We start from the raw sequence: 18,451 nt of genomic DNA on the forward strand, positions 1-18,451 counted from the left end.
CTTATCTAGATCACGAAACTCCTGGATCTGATCCCCTCCATCACACCACTCACCCAACACGATGATATCGATTAAAGAAATCCGACACGTACCCACTTCTCCTCCTACTCCACTCACTCTCTCCGGCTCTCCACCGTTGTATATCAGTCACTTAACCGAGCTCTCTCGCTTCTCAAACGGAAGTCTAGAGAGAGATGGCGAAGAAGGTGCTTATCCTGTGCGGCGACTACATGGAGGATTACGAGGTACTTATCCTCACTACCTCGGATGACCTATTCGCTTATCGATTCCTATACGGATGTATGATTCCTGTGATGATCTCGTAGGTGATGGTTCCGTTCCAAGCACTGCAAGCGTATGGAATTGCGGTGGATGCGGTTTGTCCTGGGAAGAAGGCGGGGGAGATTTGCCGAACGGCCGTTCACCAAGGATTTCCGGGCTATCAGGTAATCGGATGGGGCTTTGTGTTTGTTGAAATGGTGAAAAAGGTTTTGGTTTTGATGTTTATAATGAAGGAAGTGAGCTGATTGGGGTTGTAAGTAATAGGAAGTTTAGGACTTTACTAGTTTTGTAGTTGCAATTGGATTGGGTAGATACCTTGACGCGGGAGGAATTAATAAATGCTTGAGAACACTGGGAAAACATCTATATAGCCGATTCCAAATAGTTAGGGCATGTTTGGGTTCTTGTTCTAGTTGTTTGGTTATTTCTGTAAGAGGGAACCTAAAAGTTCGATCTTGGAAGTAAGAAATTACCAAAATTACTAATTCCTAGTGTTACTTTCAGAATTTTTTAGCCTCCTGCTTTTGGAATATCGAAGTGAAATTGCATATGGCTTGCTTGGGTTTTATTTATTTATTTTTATGACTATTTAAGTTCTGCTCACCAAATGTTGTACCCGATTGAGGGAGTTCCAAGCTTATTTACGAGATTAGATGACTTCTAGTCCACGTGGATACCATATATATATATTTGTATGCCTGTACAAAAACCGCTGCTTGAGTTAGTGATTTTATTTAATATAATTTTTTCTCTACATGCAATTTTGGATATGCATAAGTAGTAATGGATAAATGTATATAAATCTCTGAATTTTGATCAACAGTTTACACAACGACCTCTGTTTCACTAGAAATACCAAAAACTGCTCAGCGAGTTGGCAATTTCTGTTGAATGTTGAATAAAATTGTTAACTCTGAAAACAATTTTCCTGGGCATGCTTACATGGTAACCACATGGACCAAAAGTCACATTGTCCTGTCAAATAAGTTTAGACCTCACTTACTTGGGTACAATGTATGGTGAGTAGACCTAGAATGGTAAAAAACTCCTTGCTTGGGTGATCGGAATGTAGAACATGTTTATAACTCAGAACAAGCATACTTGATACCGAGCAATGAACTAACTCAGTTAACAAGGGCAGGAAATCATTAAAGCTCTATTCTTGTATCTGTTGTAAATATAATTTGTTCTCCCAAAATAGAATCAGTTCATCAAAGTTGGAAGATCTTATTTACTTTCTAGCAGATAACTTCTTTTATGATACCCGTGAAAATGTTCGTCAGCACTATTTGCAACAGTGCTTGCAGAAACTTTGATTAGAAAAGGTTGTTTTTCCTGGAGAAACTTAATAAATATCCTGTTTGACTCGCAGGTATTATGTGTGATGTACTTCGCATATCAGTAGTGAAGTTTGCTAATTCCTGTTATTATATTGTCTTATGGTTATACTCTTTTTGTCATATCCTTATAGGAAACAACCAATGGCATAGGATCCAGATTGATGTTAACAGATGACTTAAATAAAATTTCTTCTTTTATTCTTTTTGTGCATTGCACTTGGTTCTTTTCTCACCACATGAGTGTTTCTTTCTTACAAGCAGTGATTTCGTGCTGCAGACATATTCTGAATTAAGGGGTCATAATTTCACACTCAATGCAACCTATGATGAGATTGAAGTGAGTGGATATGATGGACTGATAATTCCTGGAGGCCGTGCACCTGAGTATCTTGCAATGGATGAATCAGTTCTGAACATAGTGCATAAATTTTTCGATTCTCGGAAGCCAATTGCATCTATTTGCCATGGGCAATTGGTTTTGGCAGCTGCTGGGGTGGTGAAAGGTCGAAAATGTACAGCTTATCCCACCATAAAGCCAGCTTTGATTGCCGCAGATTCTCACTGGGTAGAAGCAGATACATTGTCAAAATGTGTTGCAGATGACAATCTTATAACAGGAGTAACTTATAATGGACATCCAGAATACATTAACCTTTTGGTGAAAGCACTTGGAGGCAACATAACAGGCTCCAATAAAAGGATTTTGTTCCTCTGTGGGGTATGTACACGAAAATATCCTGGAAATTTGTGCCATACATGCTTGAACTTTCTTATCAGAGATTCAGAGGTTTCCTCTTTTCTTTCTTGTATCATATCATTAAACCATCTGAAGGACACCTCCTAACTGAGTAATCTATTTACTTTCTGATAGTAGTCTATTAAACAATTTTCCTGCAAATACAGTTTTCAGAACACAAATTTCTGTTTGCTTGTTTAGTGAAAGCATGAGAATGTCAGTCTAGCACTGTGTAATTTGTCCTAGTTTTCTCTCTCTCTCTCTCTCTCTCTCTCTCTCTCTCTCTCTCTCTCTCTCTCTCTCTATATATATATATATATATATATATATGTACTTCTTTCCAAGCAGGAGGTAATTGGACAACTAAAGCTTGCAAACTTCTTGGTAGTTAGCATAACACATAAGTACATAGGTATAAAAGATCATGGCATCAGATCACTCTACTTTTACAAAAATTTAGTGGTATCCTTGGTGGACCCCTGTGGTACCTTGGGATCCTAGGCAAACAAACCCACCCCACTTCCAGGAACATTTTGTACTTCTTTTTCTCCCCCTTCCATTAGAGAGCTGTTTGTTTCTGCCAGTTCATCTTCCCCGTTATAGGTTTCCCTGGCTGTAAGAAGCTGACAGATAGAATTTGATGCTTGAATTCATTGAATAGTTGAATCAAGTCAATAACAGAAGAATATGTGTCCTATTTGAATTTAAAAGACCGAAATGTAGTAGTTGCGAACATTTTGCCTAGTCATTCCTGTATTATAGGTTTAATTCTAATTTGATCCTATACATATTTGCAGGATTTCATGGAGGATTATGAGGTGATGGTTCCATTCCAATCTCTTCAAGCTCTTGGTTGCATAGTTGATGCAGTGTGTCCCGGTAAAGATGCAGGCGAGAAATGTCCAACTGCTATCCATGACTTTGAAGGTGACCAGACTTATAGTGAAAAGCCAGGCCATCATTTTACCCTGACAGCATCCTTCTTAGGGTTGGATATTGCGAGTTATGATGCACTAGTAATCCCAGGAGGGCGTGCCCCTGAGTACCTCGCATTGAACGAGGAAGTCATTGCTTTGGTGAAGCATTTCATAAATCAAGGGAAGCCTGTCGCATCAATTTGCCATGGACAACAGATCTTGGCAGCTGCTGGAGTTCTCAAGGTAATTATGATAAGCTATTCTTTGAATGATATGATTTAGTATACTGCTGCAAGATATCTAACTGTCATTTATGTAGGAAATCTAATACTAAGATTATGAACAAGAGGAACGAAGATTTTAAAATCCACCCAAAAAACAAAATAATCTGGGAATATCAGGAAAAAATACTAATGTTCTCAGCAATTCTCTTTATGAAGATGAGATCTCCATCAGAAAGTAAGACATCTAAAGTTCAATCAAGGATTTTTATTATTTAATTTTGGGAAATGTATCTACCTTTGAACATAATACTTTACAGATTTATATTTCCACTCCTTATTAAACCTGAGAAGCCTGACAAATCTGTGATGGATCAATTAAATAAGAATGGCTATATATGAGCAATGACTAGGAAGGAAGAGGGTATAATTGCAGGGGGGTTCAATGAAATGATAGTGCATTGTCCAGGGAATTCTGACCCAGTTAAATTGGGCGTTCCTGTTAAAGTAACTGGTTATTTGATAATGTAGTATCAATCATTTGGAAGTAATCCAGCATCCAACCCGAACCATTTCCGGTGATTCACAATATGTTTTTGATCTTCTGTTTGATTCAGTACTCTACTTATTGATGGGACTCTCTGTATTATCATATGATCTTATCAAATTAATAGTTAGCAGGCATGTCATTCTTTCTCAGCTACCACGTCTTCGTTCTCAACATTCCCAGAAAAGCAACAAAAAGTTTTATCCTCAATTTCAGTTCCTTTATCCTTCCTTCTTGTGTAGATGACTAGATTCTGTAGAAAATGTCTTGCTATGTAGAAAATGATGACATTTTCATTCTAATGCGTTTTTTATAATTAATCATCAGGAAAATGTAGATATGATTTTTAAGAATCATACAGCAATTGCAATTTTATTTCTATAGACAGATAATGATCTACCATTGTGATGCAAATATGGTCCTGACTCTTTTTTACTATCTCTTCTTTCTAAGGACTCCATTGCAAATACAAGTGTTTATTTAGTATATTTAAAATAACATGCTCTTTTTATACAATAGAATGCTAAAACATTCTTAGGATTGGTCTTGATTGAACATTTAATAGGGGAGAAAATGCACTGCATATCCTGCCGTGAAGCTCGATGTGGTGCTGGCCGGAGCAACATGGCTGGATCCTGAACCGATCGACCGTTGCTTCACTGATGGCAATCTAGTCACTGGTGCAGCTTGGCCAGGACACCCGGAGTTTGTTTCGCAGCTTATGGCTTTACTTGGAATCAAGGTCTCATTCTAATATATCAAGTGAATCTATGTCAATATATCTCTATGCATAATACTGGTATGTGTCTTGGGAGATCTTGAACCATCGGTCTAATACACATGAGTACATGATACTTTATGGACCAGTCTCTTTTTTATCATACCCATATGCTGCCTAATGGGTGCATGTACAAATAGGTGATCTTTTTGTTTCCTTCATTTTGTCAGCTTGGGTTGAAGTACAGCATAGTTGAAGTTATATTCTCCCTACCTCAAGAACTTTCTATTTAGGAATTTCTCTTCATAAATGTAATAAGGATAAGATTGGTTTCTGATCTTTATCCTTTGCAGTATTCTTTGAATAATTTGATTTGTGCTGTGCTCTTTGGGTCATATACTAGTATGCTTGTGCTGATAGAAACAAAAAAGCAATTATTCACTACCAGGCTAAACTAATTGTACCAGGGCTTGTGCTACTGATAGGTGGGTAACTCTACACAAGTTTTATACTTCAGTTTTGCATTAGAAGACATTTAACTTTCATTTGAATAAATAATCAGGAAAAAAAAAATCGTTCATGTGTATTAGCTAATATAGATGAAAGATTCCTCAATTCCGTCTCTTCTGATCAACCAGCCAAAATTTGGTCATAGGGGATATCCATCTAGCGATGTTGGCATTTTGCATATTTATTTATAAATTATAGTGTATGGACCATTCACATGTGGTGTTCTGCAATAAGCCAATCAAGTTGTGGGTCACCAAAATGGAATAAGCATCTAGACCACCTCACTTGATCACATGAAAGCATGCGCCTCTCCTACATGCTACTGGCCTCTCAACTTGCTTGAAGACAACAATTCCCTCACACTCATTTTTGTCCCAAAAAGATCAGTTCATGGTTGCCAAATTTATGAGAATCTGCAAGGGGTTTATTTTCCAGATCTGTGTGCATGAAAGTAGTTATATACCACAAAATGTTGCTCATATACTGATTCCCATGTGGGTTGCTGGGTGGAAGTCTTTTTCGTGAATAAATCTTTACGCGATATGCTATTATCGTGTGCTTGATTTCATTGTGAGGCTTACAATACAGAGATATAGTAATACTCACTTGTAGAGTGAGAGAGAGATGAGTGGTGACGGAGGAGTATCCTTTTGATCATGTGATGCAGACCCTGAGTAGAAGGAATTTTATTTTGTCTATGTGAATCTAAGCATTGGCATTCATCATCAGTTAAATTTTTGTGTGCAGAATGTCAATTATTGAGTCTGAATCCTGCAATCTGATAATGTGAAAGTGAGTGCCTTTCTGTCTGTATCTGGACTAATGGTGCTATATTATGGATCACCATCTCACAGTTACAATTAGGGAAGAAAATTTAGTATACTGCTCAGCAGAAAGATCTATTTGTCGTATGGATTTAGACCATGTTGGAATAACTTGTCTCTGTTTTGCTATAAGAATGTCCAGTCAGCAGAAAGAAGATATATTGGATATATAGATTCAGAGCATGTGAGAAAAACTTCTCTTTTTTTTTTTTTTCTTTCTATATGAATGTCCCTGACTTGTCTTAGTGCATTTATTCCCTAGCAGTATTCATTTCAGCTTACAAAGTTCTTCCTTCTCTTTATATCTTCTTCTTTCTAATATGTCACAAAAATCTCTTCTCTCTCTAGCTTTTCTATGACACCTTTAACACAACATAAAGTTCACTACATCTGTTAAGGTTCAGTTTTCAGAAAGAAAAAAAAGAAGAAGAAAAGCTTCAGACAGAAGAAAAGGTGAAGATTCTAAGCAAATTCTCCCAATTCATTCTGAAATCCTGCAAGAAGGATGATGATCTCTGCTACATGCTTGAACAACTTATGCAGGCGCGCAATTTAGGTTAGATTTTTCATGAAATTAAGTCTGTTTCAGATACATTATTCAAACTTTACTTCATGCTAATGTCCTAACATTTTGATCCTAATTGAATTTTCTTTTCTTGCCAAGTGTGAATTACAAATCTATATTTAATTAATGAAAAGGTCCCCATATTACCAACTGCAGGTCTATTTCTCAAACCCCAATGCAACAAATGGAAGCATCAAAGAACTGTATGAAAACTTATCTAGTGACATCACACATTGGAAAGCAATAGTATATATACCTCATTAATTAAAATAGACGGCGCCGAGACCTGGATTATTATGGCCTTATTGATGGCATCATATGCAATCTGGTAGTTCTTGTGAGTGCTTAGCTATCTATACAAAGTTTTTGCTGGCAGAAAACTATGTGCTATACAAGCAGGAATGTGGATCATTTCTACACCAACTGACCTACCAACAAGTGCTATGAATGTGAGGCGTTTAACTTTCATTTCTACAAGAAAATTTTCTTTTTCTCCAAGGTAGCAGAAAGTTGCTAAGAAGATTAAATTTATGAACTCAAAATATTTTAATAATATTTTGTTAGACAAATGTGAAGATTATTATCGCCTGTCACCTAGGGAAAAATCCTGGCATCCGAATGGAGTCAAACTCTAATCGCACTTAACAAAGGCATACCTATAATTCTCAAAAACAAAGACATACCTACTCTAATCCTACCCATTGGCAGCCAAAAGTAGCTTTGGATTAACCTAATTAAGCTGCACTTTTCCACTTTATAAATAGTAGGTTTTGGCCCATTCCTCGACAAGTGTCTAAATTCTGGTCTCCTTAGTGACGGTGGTGGTGATGATGATGTGAGCTCCGTTCATTTGGATCGCATTTAAGGGTGTTTTTTTTTGAAAAAAAAATTGAATTAGGTTAGTGTTTTACTAACTTAATTTTGATACCGAACACCAATTTTTCTCGGTACCAATTAAAACAATTTAACAAAAAATTGAATTACTATTTTGCCCTTAATAGGATATCATATTGATAAATTATCTAACAATATCTCTTTCCTCCCATATAAACAATATTTTAGTAAATTGAGGAAAACAATTCACTGATCCGTCAATACCTAATTTTTGTTAAAAAATTTTAAGATATTATATTCAAGGTTAAAAAAATAAATAAACAAATAAGCAAATAGGGTTTTGATGCTAACTATTCTCCAAATGCCACATTGATCACTTTGTGGTATTATCAACTGGTACTACTCTCAGTATAAATGTTGTGGTCGACAGTTTGAAGTATTGATAGGGCAACATTTAGTTTGAAAGTCTAGTTCGACGGTGTTATAGTTGAGAGCAATAGCTCGATTATCCTGGTTTTGTTCTCTTTTAGGTCTAACTACTTTTAATTTTATTTCTAGTATATATCCAGTATGCATGCTCTTGAATGAATTTTTATAATAGAAAAAGCAGCTTCTGCCTTTCCCATTTTACCCCTCGTCGGATAATGATTAACTGCTTGAAGGACGAAAAGGCCCTCAAGATGGAAAATTTATTACTAATTAAAAAAACTAGGGAATTTTTCAAATAACCCCCTACATTATGGACTTTTTACAATTGTCTTTTTTTTTCTAAAAATTCCATCTTTTGGAAGAAAAAAATATAATCAATTCCCTACTGTTGTCCTCGTAACGTTCTAAATTTAGCATAAAAGAAAATTGCCATGCCTAGAAATTAAAAATATATATATATATATATATATATATATATATATATATATTATATGCTTGGTAGCCCAAACTAGTGTAATGAAATCGGTTCGCAAGAAGGAGTTAGTCTCCATCCATATTGGTTGATTTGCATGGCGGCTAACCAATAGTAAAATGGGTAAATTTATTTTTTTGAAATTTTAAAAGAGAGAGGCATTTAATAATAATAATAATAATAATAAGATAGGGATTATTTTGCAAATTTTAGTTCTCGCAGAACTAAAGGGGTATTTTGGTCCTTGAAAAAAAACACCCGTCTCCGTCTCTCCCACCGTTGTCGCTTATAAAAGGCGGAGCCATTCCTTGCTTCTCCCACCACCTCTTTCTCCTCTCCCTCTCTTATTTCTTTCTCTAATCTTGTTCTGGCTTCTCGAGATCTGCGGGTTTGGGGGGGGTTTCCTAGAAATTGTCACGTATGAGCTGGTTTGATAAGCTTCGTCGCCTCTCCGATGCGAGCCGCTTCATGGACGGCCTCCTAATCTTTATTCTCTACCACTCGATTCCTATACGTACTAGTCTAACGTTAAATTGCGAGCACTCTTAAGCAGTGGGGGGAGGAATTCGAGGGGATCGGGTTTTCTTGGGTACGGATGGAGCCGAAGAGCCTCGGAATGGGAGGTATTGTATTATTTAACTCGATCGATCTTGGTTTAGTTTGTTTGGTTTTTCTTGGGATTCTGGTTGGTTTTGGTTGATCCCTGATCGTCTGGACAAGATCTTTTTCTCATCAATATGTTCTTTAGAGATTTGTACGTTCGTTTCTTAATTTAAAATTGGATCTTTTTATGTTATATATGAAAATGCAACTAAATTTCATTTTAATATGAGTTTGGTTTCTTTTGTTTGTCGTCCTCCAGAATGATTAGTAAACTTTGACAATTATTGCTTTGGTTGTTTTCTTTATGCGTTTCTATTTAAATCCAGGAGTTTTGGAATCATTAAGAATAGTTTAATGGTCGGTCTTTCTCAGAGCTACAGAACTATTCGGGAAAAGAGAAAAAGTTGTGAAGATTGTATTATAAAGAAGAGCATCTTAATGCATCAAAGTTTTGATATGAATAAGTCAAAGCAGCAAATTTGTAAAATGCTAAGAGAGAGAATAAGATTCTATTTGTTCAAGATACTGTAGGAACTTGATAACAACTAGTCGCTATATTATGCAGATAAATTGATTTCCTAAGATTTCTCATTTTATTTTAAATCAAATGTGCCTTTTAAAATGATTGGCCATTGCTATCTAAGTAGAAGAAAGAGGAAGGACAGTCTTCCAACTTAACTCTCATAAAAAGGGAATCAATTATTAAAGCATGACTCCAGGACTTTTTGTTCCATCACCGATTTCTTAAAAATTAGTAAGAGTTGCAAAGTAAAGCATGAACTATGTCTTTTCTAATGCATCAAAAAGTTAATTTTAGGTAGAAATTAAGTTTGCGGTTGCATTGTTTAAGAATGAGTCTTTCAAGGATTCTGTGCTACTATAGTTTTCAACGAACTAATCTTATTCCGTATATCCTAGGAAAATTAAGCTCTTTTTGGAATATATGCTTCACCAGTGCCACCGAATGTATTATGGAATATTCCTTGTAATTTTCTGTATAGTGCTTTGTGCAATCAAGATATTCACTTGTAATTCCCTGGTATGGGAATTTCTCTTTATTCAATTCCTAGACATTTATCTAGTTATTCTGTAACCACTTGTTAACCCTCAATGTGGACATTATTCAATTCTTCTAATTAATCGAAGTCCTTGAGAAATATTTAATTTATCTTAAATTAATTGGAAAAATTATGGGATATTTTTGGCTATTAGTATCTAGGAAGAAGACAAGTGAGTACTGAAGTTGGGAATGAAAAGTATTATGTAACCAATACCCAACATAGCTTGAAGGATGAGCCTTAGAGGGAGTAGCTACATAGTTTCAAAACCAGTTCAAGACCAAAATTATGTTACATCCTCTCAAAGAGGTGCGGGTAAAGTGATAATGAGATCTAGTAGGTGGTCAATTTACTACATTAGTACTGTTGCTTGGAAATGACTGCCTTATTTATATTGATCTTAGGGATATAGTTTAGATCTTATATAATGATTTAGTTGCTGCTACAGGAAAAGTGCTACTAATGAGGTCACTATGTTTACTACAGAAGCATCAGTTGGTTTTGCTGGTTTCTGTTTGCCTTCTATCTCACCATGTGTTGAAAAATCTCTCTCCTGGTACAGGTCTATTTCTCTCACATATTCAGAGGCAACAACCTTCTCCTCCTTCGGTCATTGTGATTGGTGGAGGCATTTCAGGGATCGCAGCTGCACGCACACTGTTCAATGGTTCATTCGAGGTAAATACTTCCTTCACGATATGTATGTATGTAAGTGCTGCTGAGAAACAAACTTATACCTTTAGGAAACAAAAACTGCACTTGCAAATGTTCCTGTGTCACCTTGACAAATTCAATAAACTATCTATTATGTACTTGTCAAGTAACTTCTTTTCACATATCATGAGCAACTTAACTTCCTCTTTCATATCAGGTTACTTTGTTAGAATCACGGGACAGGCTGGGTGGTCGTGTGCATACCGACTATTCTTTTGGTTGCCCAATTGATATGGGAGCATCTTGGTAAGTTCTAATCCTGCGATAAGTACTTTGACATTAATGTCTGTCTTGATCTAAATGCAATAGAGATAGGTCTCATCAATTAATTTCATGTTTCCATACAGGTTACATGGTGTTTGCAATGAAAATTCTTTGGCACCATTAATTCGTTGTCTAGGACTGAAACTATACCGTACGAGTGGTGACAACTCCATTTTGTATGACCATGATCTGGAGAGGTACGTGTTTGTATACTGATATATAAAAATATATTGTCCTCTCTGTCGATTTAGATAGGTTGGTTGCTTTTGTATCTTTACTATCAGTCATCTCAAAGTAATCTTAAAAGTTTCAGAGCTTAAATTTTGTCTTTGTCATGCAAATTGCTATATCAAGTAATTTATGTGCTAAAATTATATGTTGAGATGATGAGGTCTATGGTATGCCTAAACAGAATAAGTTGACATAGACTAACCAAGATATACTTAGACTCATTTGTTTCTTGAGTGTGAAAGTGAACTAAACTGTAGCATATCTTGAGTCCAGCAGCTGCATGTTGACAATCTTCCACTGTTCTTTTCATCAGCAAAATCAAATTTGATTGTTCTTTTAAATGGAACAGGATTAAGTGTAAGCCTTTTCTCTGTTGATATTACTGATTACTGAAAAGACGATAATTATTTGTATAAATAAATACTGGGTATTATCTTATGAGATACTGATGAACTAATTGGTTTTATGTAGCTATGCTCTTTATGATAAACATGGTCATCAAGTTCCTCAACAGATTGTCATTGAGGTAGGAGAAACGTTTGAGAGGATTCTCAAAGAGGTAGGCCATTGAATTGTTGTTAGGGCTTTTGCTATGAACATATTAGATGCTTACTTTCTCGAGTATTACAGACAGTGAAGGTACGCAATGAACATGCCAATGATATGTCCCTCCTGCAAGCTATTTCCTTCGTTCTTGATAGGCATCCACATCTAAGGTAGGAGATAAATGGATAAACCATATAAAGGTTGCAAGTAATGATTATCATATGTTGTGGTTGGTTAGAGTTTCATTGATGTCTTTATTTTGTAGGCAAGAGGGTTTAGCATACGAAGTATTACAGTGGTACATATGCAGAATGGAGGCATGGTTTGCTGCAGATGTAGATACAATATCTCTGAAAAACTGGGATCAGGTAAGCATCTTTATACTTTTTATGTCTAATATATTAGCTATCAGGACTTTGTTGCAATATATTGTCAGTCTTTATTCTTAAATGTGCAGGAGCATGTTTTATCTGGTGGTCATGGACTTATGGTGCAAGGTTACAATCCTGTCATAGAAGCTCTTGCAAAGGATCTTGATATCCGTTTGAATCACAGGTACATTGTACTACTAAAGAGGCCTGCTAAATTTTTTAACTGTGCATAAATCATCCTTTTCTTCCTCAAGATAGCCTATGTTTCTATAATTCTATTTAACTTTGCATTTTGTCTTTTGATAATTCGTGTCCCTTATGTGTTACAAGTTTGTTACTTGCCATGTGACTTGATTTTTCCAAGTGATAATAACTTTTAAATTCTGGGAGGGATGACACACATAACTTGATGTTCTAAATCTGGATTATCAACATCTTGCACAAGATGTTGTAGACCAAGTGTTTGTAGGATATGCTGTGATAGTTATCCACTTCTTTACTCTCAAAGAAGTGAAGAACTACTTTGAATAGCGCTGCTAAATTCTGACCTAGGACCATTATGATATATTGTTTGCTTCTTCATCTTTATGGTCATGTAAACCATTTAGCATGTCTTTTTCATTTTTGATATGTCTATTCTTGTTTATGATATGAACGCAATGCCGTACTGAATTTTCTCATTATGGCCATTCTGTGACTCCCTACATTGAAACCTATAGGATCAAATTCCTATAGCTTCATCTTCTGACTTAACTTTAGTATTTAGATTTCTTCTTGAGTAGAATAAAAGGGGATATGAAGTTCTTCTCCCACTGGTTAGAGTACAGCTTCCTAAGCTTCATCTTCTCACTTAGCTTTAGTCTTTAGATCTCACATTGAGTAGAATAAAAGGGAATATGAAGTTCTTCTCCCACTGGTTAGAGTAATACTTCCTAGTTGTACTTGGTACACATTTGTTCAAATATAATAAGGATTCTGATGGTACTCCTGATGCTAACCGCTTCTTAATGGAGTCTAGTTCTTGACTTTCAAGTGTTTCTTTTCCCCTCAATTACTAGAAAAATTCTAAATACATGCTTGAGTCCCTGCTTTTAGATTAAAATTTGAGTAACTTCAAGAAAATATCTGGGTCACTGCTGAGATGATATGTGAGATTCCTGTATGCCAACTTGTTACCATCTTTTGGTCATGTTATCAGGGTGAAGAAAATTGCCCGGTCTTATAATAGAGTAACAGTCACTGTGGAGGATGGTACAAGTTTTGTTGCTGATGCTGCAATTATAACAGTGCCTCTTGGGGTTCTGAAGGCAAACTTGATAAAATTTGAACCTGAGCTACCAGAATGGAAGGTCTCAGCTATTTCTGACCTGGGTGTCGGCATTGAGAATAAGATAGCTCTTCAATTCAGTACTGTTTTCTGGCCTAATGTAGAAGTTCTAGGAATGGTGGCACAAACATCTTATGCTTGTGGTTATTTTCTCAATCTTCACAAGGCTACAGGACATCCTGTTCTTGTTTACATGGCTGCTGGAAGGTTTGCATACGACATAGAGAAGTTAAATGATGAAGAATCTGTGAACTTGGTGATGTTACAGCTAAGGAAAATGCTGCCAAATGCCACAGAGCCGGTAAGATTGCATCTTCTGAAACCAAATCCTGATGCTATAAACAATGGTTTTTTGAGCTCTGCTGTAGAACTAACATAATTATTGATTCATTGCAGCTTCAGTATTTAGTCTCCCGTTGGGGTACTGACCCAGATTCGCTCGGGTCCTATTCCTGCGATTTGGTTGGAAAACCAGCTGATGTGTACGAGAGGTTTTGCGCTCCTGTGGACAACCTATATTTTGCTGGGGAGGCTGCCTGCATCGATCACTCTGGATCTGTTCATGGGGCTTATTCGTCGGGTATCACTGCTGCGGAAGACTGCCGAAGGCGTCTCTCAGTGCAGCACGGCATCTCAGATCTCTTTCAGATGGTATTAAGGGAGGAAATGGCTGAAGCCATGGTCCCTCTTCAGATATCCAGGATGTAATTGATTTCTTAGCCTACTGAACAGCATTGACCGAAACTGTGTATGTAAAATGTTTGTGTCTTCTAAATGCTACCTACGTAGCTCGTTAATTCAGTATAATAATAGTTGTCCTCATGTCCTGGGAGATGCAGGCATGCAGCAGATTCTCTTTCGTTGCCACCTAGCTTAATTTTCCTTGCAAGCATGTCTTTTTTGTTCCTCCCTGCTTGTTAACCAAGAGTTCCAGTTTTAACACCTACAGAGCTGGAACTAGTGAAGAGATTCTCTGGTTTTGCTCACTTCAAAATTTAAAGTATCATTTCATGTTAGAGATTTTAGTTTTATTTCATGTAAGAGAAAATGACCGTAGGATCATTAACACTGCCAAAATGCAAATTGTGGGTTTTTCTGAGTAGTATCTACAATCAGTATGATGAATCATGGAAGTAAATGACATCTTCAACTCTCCAAGTCATTGTGTACTCTATATCTCAAAGAATGTGGAATGCATCTAAGTTCTAACAAGCAGAAAACCTAGTAAGGCAGAAAGCACTTTGCACAAATGATAGGGCTAGGCAGATAAACTTAAAATAGTCGAACAGATGCATCGGAAGATCTAGTTACATGTGGCTTTGCACATAGTAGAGAGAAACTAGAACCCCCATTACAACTTTATCTTTAGCTTGGATAAACTTACTGAAGCAATATTAGCAACAAAGAATGGTTGATAGATCTAGGTATCTGACTTTACACCTAATAATCATATTGGACCACTATGAAACATCAGCACTGTGCTTTGCCATGAACTCAAACACTCAAAAGTCATTGTGAACAGAATGAACCAAATATTCACTCTCAGAAGAACTGTCCCAAGATCAGTAAAAGATATTTGCTTGAAACAAATTTCAGTCTTCAAATGCATCAGCGGATGCTGTTTGAAATACAAGCTAATTAAACTAAAATGAGTGCTGGCTAAGGTAAAATCAGTTGGTAAGATGCCAAGAGAGCAGTAACCGCAGTCAAGCATCAGTCAGTGCAGAGCAACACATCTTTTACTTCTTATGCATTCTAGAATCAGGAGAGTTCTGATGCAGAGGTGATAATGGCTGCCTTGGAGAATCTGAAACACTAAAATCAATTGCCCGACCAGGACTGTCATCCTTTACTGTTGATTTACGTTTTCCCTGCATAGAGAAAAGAGAAATGTATCATTGTAAACTATGTCGATGTCGGTTTATCTTTTGAGTATTTGCCACCTACATTTCAGTGCTATTGCAGAAATTTCTTTTTGATATATTTGCAAATTGACTCCTTTTCTGCGTATACATTTGCAAAAGACAACCTCTCTTGTTCACCTGTTGTTTCGTAAGGTGTATTCTTAACATATTCAATTCTTTTATCTAAAATAAACCTTCTTCCTTCTTATCTGACCTTTGCAAAACCATCCCAAGGGTATTTTAAGACAAACTAATAGAATATATTGTGAATATTCCTTGTGAACCAAAGGGAAAAAAAAAAGGTGTTTTTTTGCAAATATACTTGAAGAACAGATTATTTGCAAATATGTCAAGAATAGATCTTTCACAATAAGGCATGTAAATGATGATAGGCAGAAAACCCTACTATTAAAGAAAGGACTCGACATAATTGCAGTTAAAGGACTACAAAAGAACTTCTTTGCTTTTCTTCTTTCTGCATGTGTACAACTTCATAAATTGTCATAAATATTATAAACCAATACCATATCATTGTCAGATTTATAATGAGTTAAATCTTGAATACAACAATTATGCTCTATTTTTTACTCACTTTAGCAGAAGCTGTGGCCGAGCGCTTGCTGCCAGATCCTATGTGATGTTTCTCTCTTTTCAGTAGTGCCAGCAGCCTCTTGTTCTCTTCATCCAAAATCCTATTTTCTTCAAATAGAACCTTGACCTAGAAATATGAGCATAACATTATGCCTGAGAAATTGAAGACGAGATTGATCTCATTTATCTTTACCTCTTCTTCTGCCCTGTTAAGATTAACCAGGAGGTGTTCTTTGTCCTTTCGCAATGATTCAACCTCAGCAGCTATTGCAGTTAGCTAGAGTATGCAGTCATTACAAAGTAAAAATAATTAAAGGGCATAACAATGAAACCAAGAGGAAAGAATAAATGTAAAGGACAGTGAGAAAAAACAAAAGAACAAGACAAATGAAATTAAGAAAATAGTGAAATATTTGGCAAGAACAACTTCAGTATTTTCTGTCATGATATACTTATAATATAGAAAATTAGAAACATAAGAAGTAACTTTGACATTTTCTCATACTAGATTCAAAAGCAATTAAGGTGTAGATATAGACTGTACTAAGCATCAACAAGTTTTGATTATTTGACAATCAGCTGTGAAAGACCCATGTAATTGCATGCCCATTTGGCATCAAATAGCAATTGGGTCATTCTGTGCAGTAACATAAGTTGCCATTTCCAAAGAAGAAGCATAGCATCATCATCCTGTTATCCTTGTATCATAATGTATCTAAGACGTCGGCAAATGTGCTCTGAAGAAAATTTTCATTACACTTCTTTTATTCATTTAAAAAAGCACAGAAACTGTATATAAGGATAAAAACAGCATCGCCATAAAAAAAATATTTACAATTTTGCAACAGAAAACTCAACTCTTTATCACGCATACTTCAATTTTTAATATATTTAACGAAACTGAGTAAAATATTATCATTTAATCTTCCAAATCACAGAATAAACAAACTAACAAATACTTATCTTTACCATATTAATTCACAAATAAATCAGAGGAGCTAGTTCTTACAGCAGTGTTGTCCTGCAGCCTCGTTCGTAGTTCATCATTCTCCTTTCCCAAATCATCACAAGATTCCATAACCCTCTCAAGATCTCGTTCATAAAGAGCGCACTCCCTCTCCAACTTAGTGCAACGGATCACCAAATCATTGTATCCCGACACAATCATCTCTTTCTCCTCGATGCACCTCTTCAATCCCTGTGCATTCATGCTCGCCTCCGCCTATAACCAACATCAAAATCCCATAACAATCCGAAAATTCTTTTTTTTTTTGACAAAAAAAAGAAGAAAAAACGAAAACCCTAACAAAGAAATAAACAGAGATCGAATAGAAGGGTATTAAATTCTAACCCGGTACTGCTCCAATCGGCGGTCGGCATCTCGAAGGCGCTCCTCAAGGACAAAGATCTGATCTTGAAGGCGGCGGCGAGATTCCTCGGAGGCGATCAACTTCATCTGCATGCTCTTGGCAGAGATCTGGAGGCCGAGGGAGCTCTCAATAGATTCGCGGATGTAGTCATCGGTCTCCGGGGGAAGAGACATCGTGTGGGAAGGAGAGGGATCCTCCTTCCGGTTTACTGGAATGGAAACCCTAAATATGGGAACAACTGACGCAAAACCCTAACCTAGGATAGATCTAGAAGGGGAGAGAAGGGAAGAAAAGGAAAGGAAAGGGAAACGGTTTACCCGCTAGGGTTAGAGAAAGAGAGCGAGAGAAGAAGAAGAAGAAAAAGAAGAAGAAGAAGGGAGAAGGAAACGTATTATCGATTTCAAAATGGATCACGCGAATAGCCGTTAGGAGTAAAAGTGTTTGTTTCATTGTTAGAGGATTGTTTGCGGCCATGGTTGCAGGAATTTACTGCAGTCGCCAACGTGACAATTCAATAGGCTCTCTCTTTTATTTCCTTTTCCTCTTGTGAAAATTGTTGTTTGATGATTTGGATTTTTCCCTGTTATGTGTTCAAAGATAGGACTATAGCTTGATGAGAGATAATTATTTATTAATTGGTTTGATAAAGATATAATAGTTAAGATTGTTAAGGATATAATAGAAATACAAAAAATTTAAAAGATATCACCATTTTAATAGATAATTATTATTTTTTAAACATATTACCTTGCATATTATTTTTTGATAATTATATTATCTTAATAATTTTTCAAATAGAAGACATATATACCCTTAACTCGGTGTAATTATCTTAATAATTTATCAAGTAAAAGACATATATATATCCTTTACTCAGAGTAACCTATGTATATCATAATAAGAGTTTTAGTGTTTTTTTATAATTAACTTATGAAAGTTTAATTAAATTTTAGCTATTTGATTATTTTTTATTATTTGTATGTATCTCTCTCGTTAGTTTAAGATTAATTTAAATTAAATTTAAAAATAAATAGAGATAGAGAATCATATTTAAATTGAAGTCTATCTTCAAAGAAT

At 36.0% G+C, this 18,451-nt stretch overlaps 3 protein-coding genes across 3 annotated transcripts; 2 read left to right on the forward strand and 1 right to left on the reverse strand.

The window, feature by feature from the left end:
• Positions 1 to 4: 4 nt before the first annotated feature.
• On the forward strand, positions 5 to 5,158 carry LOC140779266 (protein DJ-1 homolog D). Its single transcript, XM_073124277.1, has 5 exons — positions 5 to 245; positions 327 to 446; positions 1,900 to 2,340; positions 3,156 to 3,518; positions 4,609 to 5,158. Exons 1-5 carry the CDS (start codon positions 195 to 197, stop codon positions 4,795 to 4,797), a joined length of 1,164 nt encoding a protein of 387 aa, XP_072980378.1. The 5' UTR covers positions 5 to 194; the 3' UTR covers positions 4,798 to 5,158.
• Positions 5,159 to 8,720: 3,562 nt separating this feature from the next.
• On the forward strand, positions 8,721 to 14,378 carry LOC140778277 (polyamine oxidase 5-like). The gene is made up of 10 exons (XM_073122916.1): positions 8,721 to 9,018; positions 10,619 to 10,734; positions 10,928 to 11,016; positions 11,118 to 11,231; positions 11,737 to 11,824; positions 11,896 to 11,981; positions 12,077 to 12,179; positions 12,269 to 12,366; positions 13,381 to 13,810; positions 13,906 to 14,378. The coding sequence occupies exons 1-10, from the start codon at positions 8,991 to 8,993 to the stop codon at positions 14,215 to 14,217; spliced, it is 1,464 nt and encodes a 487-aa protein (XP_072979017.1). The 5' UTR covers positions 8,721 to 8,990; the 3' UTR covers positions 14,218 to 14,378.
• Positions 14,379 to 14,946: 568 nt separating this feature from the next.
• Positions 14,947 to 17,954, reverse strand: LOC140778278 (uncharacterized). The gene is made up of 5 exons (XM_073122917.1): positions 17,356 to 17,954; positions 17,014 to 17,226; positions 16,198 to 16,281; positions 16,006 to 16,131; positions 14,947 to 15,380 (listed from the first exon to the last, which is right to left on the reverse strand). Exons 1-5 carry the CDS (start codon positions 17,545 to 17,547, stop codon positions 15,249 to 15,251), a joined length of 747 nt encoding a protein of 248 aa, XP_072979018.1. The 5' UTR covers positions 17,548 to 17,954; the 3' UTR covers positions 14,947 to 15,248.
• Positions 17,955 to 18,451: the final 497 nt, after the last annotated feature.

This window comes from Typha angustifolia, chromosome 15 (assembly GCF_048772165.1).
Source record: "Typha angustifolia cultivar Huaian chromosome 15, ASM4877216v1, whole genome shotgun sequence".
In the NCBI taxonomy this organism is placed as follows: Eukaryota; Viridiplantae; Streptophyta; class Magnoliopsida; order Poales; family Typhaceae; genus Typha; species Typha angustifolia.